General features: G+C 34.2%; 1 protein-coding gene across 10 annotated transcripts in view; it reads right to left on the bottom strand.

The window, feature by feature from the left end:
• The window catches only part of MECOM (MDS1 and EVI1 complex locus), a 526,926-nt gene that overhangs the window by 44,302 nt on the left and 468,436 nt on the right, over positions 1–14,188 (bottom strand). For all 10 annotated transcript variants that reach the window (XM_036898348.2, XM_036898349.2, XM_036898346.2 and 7 more), the window contains 2 exons: positions 13,042–13,176; positions 990–1,092 (listed from right to left, as the gene is read on the bottom strand). In XM_036898348.2, coding sequence (XP_036754243.2) covers positions 990–1,092; positions 13,042–13,176 — 238 coding nt within the window. The remainder of the gene's footprint in view (positions 1–989; positions 1,093–13,041; positions 13,177–14,188) is intronic.

A 14,188-nucleotide genomic window follows, 5' to 3' on the forward strand; every position in this document is an offset into this window, starting at 1 on the left:
GACCCCTTGGTTTCTAAAGGCATTTGCTTGTCAGGGTTTCTAAGAGGAAACAATTTCCCAAAGGCTCCCCAAATTACAGCTGGTATAACCCATAAAGAGGCAGAATACGGCTCAGCCGAAGGAAATATTCAAGTAAAGAGCCAGCCAAGAGTGGTAGCTTCCTTGACAGGAGTGAGAGAAGTGGCTAAGCTTCTGCCATTCTGAATGCCAGAGCAACGGCAGGGGATGAAATCCCCACCTCTCAGCTACCTTGGGTTGTGTGACCCTTCGCAGTGTCCTCCCAGCTTCAAAACGCTCTCAAGACACCACTAGCTTATGTTGAACCAAATCATATTATATTAGAGGATAGGCATAGGAAAGAAAAAAAAGAAAGTATTCAATTCTCATCCAAATCACACAACTCAAGAAAAGCAGAATTTTCTCTTAATCTTTCCTGAGCTAGTCATCATAATTCTTTTTGATTTCCCCTTCATCAGATTTAGAATAGGTCTCCAGCAAATAAGATTTCTTCCAGCTCTAAAGTTTCCTCCCCTGTACATTCTTCCAAATTCCCATCCCAACAACCTCCCTCCCATATGGTCATGCCAACTGGGATTTTATTCAAGGAGAAACACTTTTCCCAGTAGTAGAACATCAGACGGGAAGAAACATCCACCTGATTTATGAAAGCCCCAAACTGAGTCCCCTGGAATGACTTTTGTACAGTGAAAGGATTCTCACCATAGTCTAAGAAATTGACAAAAGGTTTAACTATGCAACATCTCAATCCAAATACTCAAAATGTCTTTGACCTCTGCTTACTTTAGCTTCAAAGTAGTATTAGCCAGATGTCAAACCAAGAAAACAACCACTCCAAGAGAAGGAATTTGTTAGAACTGACATTGACTAACCAAGAAAATTAACAACCACCAAGTGTGATGGGCCCTTTCAGATGCTTCCTCACAGTTTCCAAATGAGGGTGAGGAGGGCAATGGTGTAGGGCTACTAACCATGGATATCCGGCGCCATAGTGTCATGGGGATAGTCTTCACTCTTCATGAACAGCAGGAGCTCCTCTCCTGGTGGAATGTCTGCAACTACTCTATAAAATATCTTCAAAAGACAAGAAAAGGGTGGGGTAGGAAGAGAGAAAATAAATAATAAGAAAGATACTAAGAGATAAATATCAAGGGAGATACTAAGTATCTGTGTATTTTCTCACATCTTAACAAAAATATTCCTTTTCATTTTTATCCAAAGAAGTGTGACTTCCTGTTTTATATACTGAAAATTAGCCTTCCGATGACAAATGGAAACCTGTGACTCTCATGCCACTCCACAAATCTTTTCCAAATTCTACTTTACAAACCAAATTTTCCTTGTGCAAGGCTTTGCTGTGTCACATACACCCTATGTAATGTTTAACGAAGAACTTTCCTTTCTCTGAATTCAGCACCTAGTGAAGCCTGCACATACTCACAGAGTGAATGTGTCTTGCGTTATCCAGTGGTAGTCTAAGGGTGGCAGAGACACAATTACCCCCACCTTGAGCACGTTCTCAAAAATAGCACCTTCTCAATGAGGTGTTTCTAAGGTAATAGGTTGGAAGCACTTGACCTAAGAATCATGACAGCAAGATCTGTAGAGACTACAGTCAAAGGAGAGTATTTTGTTTTTTAAAATCTTAGTCCCTCGCTTACCAATCACAAGTGGTTCTCCCAGATCTAGAACCTGCCCTCAGGGTCCAGCTCTTGACACCCTCTCTTTGGAAGCAGGTTGAACACCTTTAACTGATTCATTTACCTCAGTGGTAGGAGTGGTGCTTATTCCTCTTGCTTTCTCACAAAATGCTAAGAGGAAGGATTTAATAAATCTGTTAATGACTGAATAAAAAGCAGTGGGTCGAGTGTGGAAAGAACCCTGACCTATAATTTCCAAGACCTGCCTACCTTTCCCCAACCAGCTCTGTGACCTCAGGTAAGTCGTTGTCCAGTTTATTTTCTCCATAAGGATTTTTTTCATTTATGAAAGCATTTAATTCACTATACATATGTGTGTGTGTGTGTGTGTGTGTGTGTGTGTGTATATATATATATATATATATATATATATATATATACACACACATGTATATATAGAGAGAGAATCATTATGCTGTATACCTGAAACTAACATATGTCAATTAAATCCAAAGGAAGCATTTTATCATGAAAATATTTAAGGTGCTTATTCATTTTACCAAAAAAATTTATCAGTTTTTAATTCTATTCTAAGATTATTTATTATTAAACAACAATTCCATAACTAGATAGAGGTTATGGAAGAAAGAACAAAGTTATACAATTAACTGGTGAAAATGAGACTGATTATATTCATAAGCACATGCACAAACATACACACACACACAGGAATACCACCAAAACAAACAAAGACAATAAGACTAGGGATTCATTTTGGCTCAGTGTCAAGCCAATGGGAGAAAAATTCACGTAAGACAAATTAAAATTAGTGCACCCTACTAAGAAATGGGAAGAATATATTTTTAGAAGACAGTGCTGTAATTATTGTTTCTTCCAGGACCTTCTGATATTTTAAACTGAGGAAAGTAGAGCAAATTTATGTCTTATAAGTTCAACAGAAAGGTACATAACTTTTATTGTATTTATCTGTTTATTTTTTGAAAAGCAGAGAACATTAAACTTAAGTATGTGCCTCTTTATTCCAGTAGGTGGCTCTGAAGTCCAGTTGTTTATTTTTCTATTAAACACACCGGAGTACAAAATTGTGCTAAATTAAAAAAATAACTCAATAGGGAGAATTTTCTTCTGAGTATGTTTCTTATCAAAATTAAATCTTTTTTTCATGCAATAGTCATCTAACTATGGGAAGCTGGTTTATAGACAATAATGCTAAATATAAACTGTTGCTGTATGTTATAATATAACCTGAGTCTTTATATCAATTCAAAGATAAAATTCATACTATTTAAGGAAAATTAACTCCTTGTTATGTGCTGTTTCTACGAAGACCAGTTGAATTTGCAGTTTGTATCTTATTAACCCAAACCTTCACATTTTCCCTTCTTTGGAAGTATGCTGAGAGGAACAGATATGCTCAAAAAGTTAACAGATTTTTTTTTAAATAGTGTGCGTTATTTGCTTTTTTCCCTAAACCTTCCAGTTAAATGATTATAAGTACCTTGTTTCATTCTGGAGTTCTATTTCCCCTTAGAAAACAATGGACTTCTCTCAACAGTTTGAATCACCTCTTTTTTTGGCATCTCTCAAAGGTTTGACTTATTAGTTTCCTTTCCAACAACATGTTGACATTTGAATTGTGACATATTAGAACTTTTCAGTGGCTTCTCGGAAACAGTGAGGTTAAAGAGACAATACCCTGCAAGACTGTAAAACGGTGCGATTGTCTCTGTTGGGGAACGCTGCTTAGACACACATGCCAGATCATTTTACGAAAGTATTATGATATCATTATTTCTTTGTAGTTCTCTATTAATCATGTCTCTTTTAATTCCATTTTAGATTTACTCAATTCAATGTGAACCGTCCAAGAAACAAAAGAAAATGATGGATACATTGTAACTGTATATTATGAAGACAATTCTTTTTGCCGGAACATAGATCACTACTGTAATTTCCCTTTAAGTGTCCAGATTGTCATGGAAGAATATTGAGGGCATAAAAAATAAAAGACACGGAAGAGTGTTGATGTTGGCTTTATATACTGGAGGTAAAAGGTGACATTCCAGGCCATGAAAGGCAAGGCAAAGCAAAGCAGAGTGGGTTTTAACTTCAGGGTGTTCTTTTCGATTTTAAGTGAATTTTTATAAGTGCTCATGAAACTGAGGTTTGAAGAGAACTGGCGGGCCCCAGACATAATAAGGGCAAATTCTGGGCATGCTTCCTCATACAGCAGTAAGAATGTGCCTCAAAGTCCCATCTACCACGCCCTTACAGAGCTGGTATTTTTTCAAGGTGCTACTACCACTTGGAATTTTCATTCTATCTCATCTCTTAGAATCTTAGAGAGACTTAGGCAACGTTATGTTTTATTACTATAATTAGAATGGCCCCAAAGTATAATTTGAATACTTGAATCCCGAGATGTATCTACAAAGCTAGTTTATACTCTAGCAATAAAATATACCAACAGGCATTTGAGAAGTGAGAGGAATAGTTTAAATGAAAGTGTCATGACAATTTGTTGCCCAAAACAATTACGTGGGGAAAGGATGGAATGAAATCTTGGGGGTATCAAACCTTTCAGAAAACAGGATATCACATCTATGCCTTTATGTTATAAAACAGGACTTTTAGCAAATAAAAATGTAATAAATAACAAGTGATTTATGAAGTTTTGCCTGTGGGTTTGTATATGTGTGCTTGACCATGCTTGTAAAAAAATATTTGTAATGTTTTGAAAATCAGTGTATTCTGAGAATAGCAGCTATATTGTAGTCCTGTGACATATATGTCATCTGAGTTATGCAACAGAAGTAGAGACACTACTACATATCTTCCCTAGTTTTTGTGTTGGAGAAAAATAGAAGGAATCAATTACTCTATTAAATTCCATATTGGAAAAGGTCTCCTCTCTTATCAGAAAGTTTTATGGAAAAAGTTATCTGGATCCAAAATAACAATGGGATTCTGTGACAAATTCAACTCAACTGTATAAAGAGGGGCTCAACAGTTTCAAACACTTAGAAAAAGTTTGAATTAATACAAAAGGGATGTTGATGTATTTATTTCTTCTGTATCTCTCCGAATGCTATATTCAAAGGAAAAAACACAATTCACCCCAATATAGGTGAAAGAAAAGAGGAAAAGGGCCCTATAATATAAGGAAATAGGATGATATGGGAACTCCATTTTTTAAAAAGCCATGATAAATATTTTTAAATTGTGTTCACTCCCCTAGAGTTTTCTATTTGGTAGCGAATACAAAATTCCAGAAACACAACATGCTATAAACATGGCCTAACTCTCCATATATTTGAAACTTTTGAAAGTTGAAGTGGTCTTTTCATTTTATCATTTAAAAAAATTAGTTTTCCCAAAATCTTGTTGGACTCTTCATTTTTCCAAAAGGCAACATTTCTATCTTTGCAAGTATGGATATTATAGCTGAATCTCTGGATTCTTCAATTTATAAGAATAAATATTTATAGCAAATGTTTTAATAGCTCTTTTTTGTATTATTTTATTTTTTAAAATTTGCTAAAATAGCACACTGGTAAAACTTCTGAATTTTTTTTTAATTCTAAATCATCCACATCTTTGAAAATAAAACTAGAAATCCTCCAAATTATTTATTATTACTACTGATAAAATTCACAACTTAAGGCATAAATATAATATTGTAAAAATGTATATAGGAATTACTCTAAACATAATTAGTACACTTAATTTATTTTAATCAAATCTTGAAACCATTTCCAAATGCCAAAAGAACAGCCATTCAGTTAATATTCACAAGGCTAAACTGGGAATAAAATGCAGTAAGAACATGGATTTAATGTAGCAAATTTTAGACTTCCAAAAGGTATATTTTCATACAATGTTATACATAAGTATATGTGCTTGGATATGTTATATATTTTTTATGTGACATATAAATGTGGCACACCATACATTTTGGGGAAGTTTTAAAACTTGCATAAAATATTAGCAATCACTTATTTTATATATTAATAGAAATGAATGTTTATGACATATGATTAATTCTAATTATATACCATCTGTTATATGTAATTATTATATATACTGTAATATTGCATGTAATATATGTTACATGTAGTTGTAATTAGAATTAATCACATTTTACTAAGAATTCATTGTCTTCTGTTATGTAAGTCCAAGATATCAGCCACTAAAGAGCCACTAAAGAGTAACTCTTATAAGCATTCTGGTAGGAAAGTTAATGGGCTATAAAAGACTTTCAAGCTAATGCTGTTTTATACTGTCCAGGCCTGTGTTCAATCTAATCCTCCATCAAACCAATGATGCTACCATTTGTATCTATAAATGGTAGTAACGTGGGTTCTTGTTTATTATCTTATAAAATAAAAAAATCTAGAATCTGTCAGACCAGCTTTGCTGACTAGTTTGCTATGTTTGAATCAATTTCAAGCATTATGTTTGTACTATTGAGGCAGAAGAAAAATTCAGTGCATAAGGGGAAAAACAAGAAAAAAAGGAAACATCATTTACTCTAAAAAAGATGAAGTCCTCACTGTTATGAATCCCCATTTATTTTTTCTGGTCAAGCTCTGAAGTTTTATTTATGCTTAATAGACTGCATTTGGCATGTCTAAAATCGACAGAAGTGTGAATTATAAATGACCTTCAACCTATTCCGGAAGTTGTAATAATTGAAATAATAGAGAAATGTACCCCCTGCAAAATCTGTACTGAGAGACTTTTTCAGACCATTGCTGTTTTTCCACTTTAAAGCTGACACTTGATTTCTTTCTCTTCCAGCTCCCAAAATTCATTCTGAATGCTTTATTTTCTATAGCTGCATTCAACTTACCAGTCAGGAGACTAGGAAAAGCTGAATGGAAATTTAATGTTTTGATGGTGAATGGGAGGGCAGGTAGGTGACAGTTTGCGTATCTGAACAAAGTCAACATTAGATATGAACACATCTGTCAGTCTTGGTGCTGTAGAAGGTAACATCAAGTCCACAAAGACAATGTGTGCATTTGTGCTGGCTTTAGGAAACATGGTCTGGACCCCTGACCTAACTATAGCAATGTGGAAAACCCCAATTCAGTAGAGCAGGAGTGATGTGAAGCTTTAGCCTCTAGAAGAAAAACCCTATTATACATTCTGAGCATAATTAGTAAGAGATAACAAGAAGTGTCCTCAGTGGACAGAAGGATTGATGACAGAATGTAAAGATATTTGTCCAACAGAATGGAAGCTTTATCATGGCCAAGTTTTGCCAGAGCAAACCATCCTTAGATTCTCCAAAAAGATGGTATCCTGAATTTGTCTTCAGGGTGACAACCTGAAAACTAGAAAATATTAATTGAGAAATATCAGGTACTGTTCTTGCTATATCCACTTCCAAAATGAAAACATATATCCATTTCCAGGACAAAAATATTACTGGAAGGTAAGTTTTCCCCCACATTTTTACACTGGTTTTATAATAGCAAATTTTGTTAATAACATGAAGAGAAAGCCAAGTATAATTTACTGGATGAAACAAAAGAGAATTGACTGTTGGTTCTAGTTTGCATAAATAGTGTAAGCGATAAAGATCCATTTATACCTGGAGCCTACAGTATACTTAGCCCGGAAATCTCACAAGTTGTCCTTTTAAATAACCTCTAAGGTAATCTCTACATACCCCACAAGAAATATCCATTAGCCACCTGTCTTTGATGTGGCCATTTCATCTGATTCTATGAAAACTGATCATTCTGAAGGGTCTCAGAATGTTTGGGAAGAGTTCCATCATTACATGATGAGGATGCTAAAGATCACCTTTGGGTTTTTTACTAGGCTTAAGGCTTTTCTTGACCAACCCATTTTTTTCTCCTTGATGGTTTATAATGTGTTCTGACAACTACTTTGTGGCACCATTCCAGAAATATCTGAGTCTAGTATGGGGTGTGAGACTTTGAGATCTTCCTGAATGAAAGGTGTACACATGGAAACACTACTTACTTAAAATGTGCACATAATACTTCAGGTCACCTTCTTTATTAATTTCTGTAGTCTATGAATCTTAATAAAATTTCTAGTCTGTGTACTGTTAAGGCTGCATTACGTCCTGGGCATTGTTATGAGAGAAAACTTTTTTGGGGTGGTGAGGTAGGGCAGCGAGATGCTGTTTGTTTTATCATGTAAATATCAAATGGCAAACTATGTCTGACACAGTTTCTTCTTTGGGTGAAGGAAGTAGCTTATCAGCCAGGCAACATCCCCCCAAAATCAGCTTAGGCACTGTTCGCAAAGCCAGTCTCTGGGTTTTGCCAGCTGGCAATCATCTTAAAACAGCAGAACATAACTTTGGTATAAAAGTGGAACTTGACTTAAAAGCAAAGCAAAGAAAATGCCCAAAGCCAATAATAATTTTAACATCAAAAGAGGTCATAGAAAATGTGGACAGAAATCCTTGTAAAGGAAGAGCAAATTAACAAATTACCTGACAGTCGACGCAAACATTTTTAAAAAGTGGAAAGAGGCTAACAAATTACAGTTTGCTTTTTACAGAGCTGATCTTCCCTGTTTTTTGCACCAACTGCATTAATTGAATGATGCAGGAAAAACACAGTTTTTTTCTTAAGTAAAAAGCCAAAGAAAATAACTTAATAATTGAGCCCATAATAAGCTTGCAATAATAATACCGTTCTAGTGACACAGCAGTCCGACAGAACCACTGACGTGGACCTAGGGAGAGGGAAAGAGGGTGTGCCAATTCAGCCATGATTGTCCTGGAAGCAGTTAAAACTTTATAAGGTAAAGCACAAACGAGAACAATGCCTGTTCCAACTGAAAATGCTGTAGAATCTTGCTGCTGTTCATTAACCACAAGAGAGCTGGCAGAATCCCCTAAGTGAATTCTGACCTTGTATTCTCTGAGGGGCCCTAGTTCTTCTATATCTTATTTCTTCAAAATGTACATCAGGCATTAGATAATCTCTTATCGACACATTTCTTTTTATTCAGAATGAACAGCAGACTTCTCTTATTCTACTTACTAAATACCAGCTGTCAAGGGCCTGTTTAAAAATGAAAGGACTTATCACCTGGTGTAAATGACAAGATTAATAATGTCTTTTGTTTCTGAGAACTTTATTCTACTTGCAGACCACGTTAGGATAAGCCAGGAGGTTGAATGAAATTGTGCTCCTTCCTATGAGGCAGAATACATATGTATTTATAAAATGTTACTCCAAAGCACACACCCAGATCGTGAGTGGAAAGGAGGGTCTTATTTAAATCTAAAAAGTCAACTTACATGAAGTGTGCCTTAGTGACCTGTCTGATTACAACCATATGATTGCACCATGAAGAAGTGTTGGAAGAAAACTTTGGTCCAGAGAGCTGTTCCATAAGTATGCAAAGTTTGTGAACATATCATAGATGAGAGCTGGCCTTATGGGAGATGGACAGGAGCCTCTGGGTTGTCTTGCCTTCAGCATAGGTGAAGGGTATAGAAATGCGGAGGCAGGAGGAAACTTTCCAAGGATGGAGGAAAAGGATCAGGGTGAGACCAATCTAAAGCAACATGCTCCATCCACCGAGCGAAATCGTTTGTAAAAATAAGACATCTACAAGATGTCAAAGACTAGGACATCAAAATATGAAGAATAAAAAAGAAATTCAACAAATCATCTAGATGTTTAGGCTACTTGACATTAAACCCATGGGTGATTCCAGATACAGGAGTAGGAATAAGAAATCTTGAATGACTGAATCATTCTCATGCTTGCTCTGCATATTCACTCCTCTTGAGGACCTGCTCTGGAAAGAGCTCTCGTTATCTGAATGTGCTTCTGCTCTTGCCCTGCTCTACCTCTTGCTGCCAGTTCTTACTCCTGAAAGCAACCCAGGGCAATTTCAGATCATTAAAATGTAAAAACATTGGAGCACTGTTGTTTCAGTAAAGATTTCCAATGAAACACTGTGCCACAGAGCTATAGCTATGTACCACTGTATAGAAACTAAGAATATGGGAAAAAATAATGATCATTTCAAGGATCAAGAACCTTGGGTATTTTTAATGGATCTTCTATTTTATGATTTCAGTATGATTGTAGTCTCAACTTACTCGTGTCTTTGGTGTGGCCTTCTTTTACAAAGATAAATTACTATAGTTAATACAATATTTTTGGGGGGAATACAAATATCAGTCAGAAGCAGCAGCTACTTAGAAATTATGGTTTAGCAGTTATGCCAGTGTTCTCAGAATTTCTATCTCCAAAAACATCAATGCAATAATTTCAAAAACATGAAATGAAAAAGATATCTAAAAACAATAAACCTGAGCTTTCTAGGCAGCACTGTCAAGAAAGCAAGCTTGCTATAAAGCTCATTCTGGCCTGAAAGAAAAAATGAAATAAAATAACAAAGTTTCAGAAAATTTAAACTCAGGAAAATCCACTCAAATACAATACTTGTACAGAGGTATTAGGGAAATTGAATGGCCTTTGTTTTTATGATACAAAACAGGTAGCATCTTTTACCAACTTCACTTGGAAACCAAAATCCATTCTAAGTGCTCTTTTCCCCCAAACAAATCAAATAGGGGTTTTACCCAGTATACATGTTTTGACTGTCCCACAATTATCAACCTGTTTTATCATGTTATCAAGTACATTTATTCTCTTTTACAGAACTCCTTCACCTCTTTGTAAAACTGCTCCAAATTGACTATGCTTAATCTTTATATTAGAATTTTTTTCAAGTATCTACCTCAGCAAAAGTAAACTGTAATTTACACACTCTTTTGTTCTGGGTCATCTTTTCCCTTCTTTTATAGATGCTGTAACTGCTACAATGACTAGGTCACAATTGAGAGATTCATTTGAAATTATTCCTTTTTATAGTCCAGGATGTATACCTGTCTTGCTATTTATTTCATTTTGATAAGCTTGAGCTCTGAGAATCAGAGCAAAGAGAAACACTTTTTACAATTTCTTGAGAGTGCTTCATTGGCTTTTGTGTTGTGCAGGCAAGTTGATGTTAATGTTTAATAATTACTCCTGATCCAGGTCTCCCTTTTAGTCTGGACATTAAAAAATATTTCACACAATAAGAATGTTCATTATGTGATGAGTTGTGCTTATTGACCATTTGGCAGCTCCTATTCCTCATGGAAAAAAAGAGCTAAAAAATAGAGTTAGAGAATCCCTTTAATCAGCTTTTTTATTATTGTACCTAGTCCAACATTCACATTTCAAAGCTGTCTGGAATTGCTAGTCTTAATTGGCTTTTAGAAATATGCATACAAGCTTATAGACTAGTATGTTTATAATATATGCATACACTATTTGGGTGTCTGGTCTCTTTTGTCTTGTCAACTGGGCTAAGTGAGACTGTATGCATATATGCCTATCACACAAATCTGACTTTTACCTCTGACTTTCCTCTCTCATTGTTTATGGGTGAACTTACTTGACCATGTAATGTCAATTTCACAACTGTGTTATTTGATATGCGCTCTGTTACCATCTTAGATTTCTGCCAACATAATATATAAGTCTAAAACAAGTACTTATTAGGTATGTATCTAATTTTGGCCTTTTATGTTTTTCCTGATTAACTATTTTCCCTGGTTCTTCAGTTAGAAGAAGTAAACATGTTATTCATTATGGCATGACACAAGCGTATTTTCTTTTGAAAGCAATGCATTTTACAATGCGCGCCACAGAAGTTTCTATGTTAAAAATCATAAAGTGCCTACTCTAATAAGCAATCAAATTCATAGTTAGGGACAGCAAAACAGTTCCCCTTTTTTAATGCAATCAAGATTCCCAATGATAAGAATATATTTATTACAAAATATTAGAAACATAAATATTAAAGGAAAAAATGTATTAGCCAAAAGTCCCATTCTTAGACCATCTTATCACTAATCCTACAACAGTTTTATCTAAGGAAATAGCTCCTATTTCAGTAAATATGGATAGAAAATAATTATTACAATATAATTGTATTATTTCAACTTATAGCTGCCTTTTGAGGTCCTCTAGTTCCTTTCTTAGATAATATAATATGAACTCATTTACACCTATGTATATCCCACATCTACAAATAATAGGTATTTAAAAACTGTTCGCTGTTGATGTGACAAGAACACATATGACGGAGTTAGGATATTTTCTGCTCACAATCAATAGCTAATTTAATAATGTTTTCCTTTGTCAATAATGTCTCTTGTTTTCTTACAGCAGAAGAAAAAACAATGATTGGTTTGTTGTTTTTAATATATGCTGAAGGTTTTTAAATGATTCTTATTTAAGCTTAATTGTACAATTTACTACTTCTCATACAGTTTAGTCAGTAAAAATTATCTGGTAGCTGGTAAAATGCCAAGGAATTATCTCATAACAATGATTGAAATAGAGTCTTAGACCATATGATGCTAGCATTACTTAACAGTTTCCAATTGGAAACATCTAATTTAAACTTTTCTTTTTCTTGGTGGTGATTTTCATAGTAGATTTGTCAAGCAACCATTTTAATATGGTCTTTGAAACATATTTGATTTAGGCAACTATTGGGTTAAAACAAATAAATGATGATAACATAATTAAATTCTAACACAATGATGTTTATAAAACAAAAATGAACTAGCTGAACTTCTTGTTGTTTAAGGTATTGTCATACTAAGTTACTAGATTCATAGCCTAACTTTATTGAGTGCAAAATACGTTTCATGATATTTTCATGATCTTATTTCCTAGTTATTAAAGTTAAACTCACTACATAGGCTTCTATAAAGCAACTTTCAGCAGTGATATTTTTTAACTTCACATATACAAAAAAAAGAAAATACTTTGATTAATCTAAAAGTGTTTCTCACTTACAATTAGTTAAGTCAATATAAAATGCATAATCAGGTAAGTCCACACATAGGTCATACACATATATCAACTTACTATTTCAAATAAAATCTATGTAATATTTCAAGTGTATCACTTCTAATTTCTGCATAAATTAGTGTTCTTTATTAGCTCAATACTTTGTATGTCTCCCTATTATGATGGTAAAGAAAAAATGGTAAAGAGCAGCCAGCAAAAAATAGCACTCAGTTTTTAAACCACTCAATCACACTCAGAAAACTAGAGTATTTATGAAGTTTACTAGTACAAAGTGAATATACTACCCAAAAAAGTAGTACTGAAAGAAAGTAGTACTGAAAATGACTTTATTCTGCATCTTACCTATATGTGCATTACCCTTCACCATATCAACAAACAGGCCACTAGGGTCTCCTGCAGCTCACTGTTATTTTTATTCTTCAGGCTTCACTGATACTTTAGTGCTCTCAAAGAAAGACAAGAAAATTTTAACAACATACCTGATCATTTATCTGGCATGCAACGAGGTTGTGCTGATCATAACAGCCAGCGAACCTGATGTACTTGAGCCAGCTTCCTACATCTGGTTGACTAGCATCTATGCAGAACTTCACATTGCAAAACTCATCTAAGATCTAGAAAGAAGAAGATGAGAACAATTTCCATATCAGTTAATTCATGACAATGGTTAATTGCTTGAAAACATTTTTTTCAAATGTATATTCCTTATATACAAAAAGGAATCCTTAAAAGAAAACAAGTCAGAAAGCAGGCATATTAATAAAGGAGCAATAATAGTAAGCTATCTTAGAAGTGGGGCAATATTCTCCATTTTTAAAGGAGCAACTGTAAATTTTTACAAAAACTCACTGATTGGTTTCAAAAGATGCTGTGTCCTTGTTGCGTATAAATGAATGTTACTGACTTAATTTTATGCAGTGTCTTTTTAATGAAAAATAATACTGAACAGCATATATTAACATGATACTTATAAACTAAATAGGCGACATTTTTGGTTCAGATAGTCTTCCCATGTAAGTGCATACTTTCACATTTTTGCATTTTAAATTAACTCAGTTAAAAAACTTCAAGCTAAATATTATGAAATTCCTTTTCAGTTTGCATTTCACTACCTTTAGACAATTAAATCATACACTTAATTGAAGAAGATAATAAGATTGGTCTTAATAGATGCTTCAGACCAAACTAAAGAGAAACAAGTGAAAATAAACGATTGGTAAACCCTCATGCAAATATGGCAACCTGACATTTTATTTCGCACATGCCACTGCATGTCTCAGTTGTACAATTAGTAAGCAGTTTGTTAGTAAGCCAAAAATATATGAGTATTTTAATAAATTGTCATTATTATAGATGGTGGCATATTGTTATTTTTCATGAGATTTTACATTTGGCCTATGCTAAATATTAATCATTACCTAGGACACTTATTAAACAAGAATTGAAATGGGAACCATCCATTTTTAAGGTTTTGGGTACTTATGAAGCATCTGATTCATAAGCAGCAACATTTTAAACATCAATATTAAAAGCTACAGAGTTGCTGGCCTGATGGTGAATAACTAGAGAGGCTGGTAATGTTAATGGCAATCACTTAATGCAGACTCGAGGAAGTTTCCCATCAAA

The sequence above is a fragment of the Manis pentadactyla genome, chromosome 1, assembly GCF_030020395.1.
Source record: "Manis pentadactyla isolate mManPen7 chromosome 1, mManPen7.hap1, whole genome shotgun sequence".
NCBI classification, from domain to species: domain Eukaryota; kingdom Metazoa; phylum Chordata; class Mammalia; order Pholidota; family Manidae; genus Manis; species Manis pentadactyla.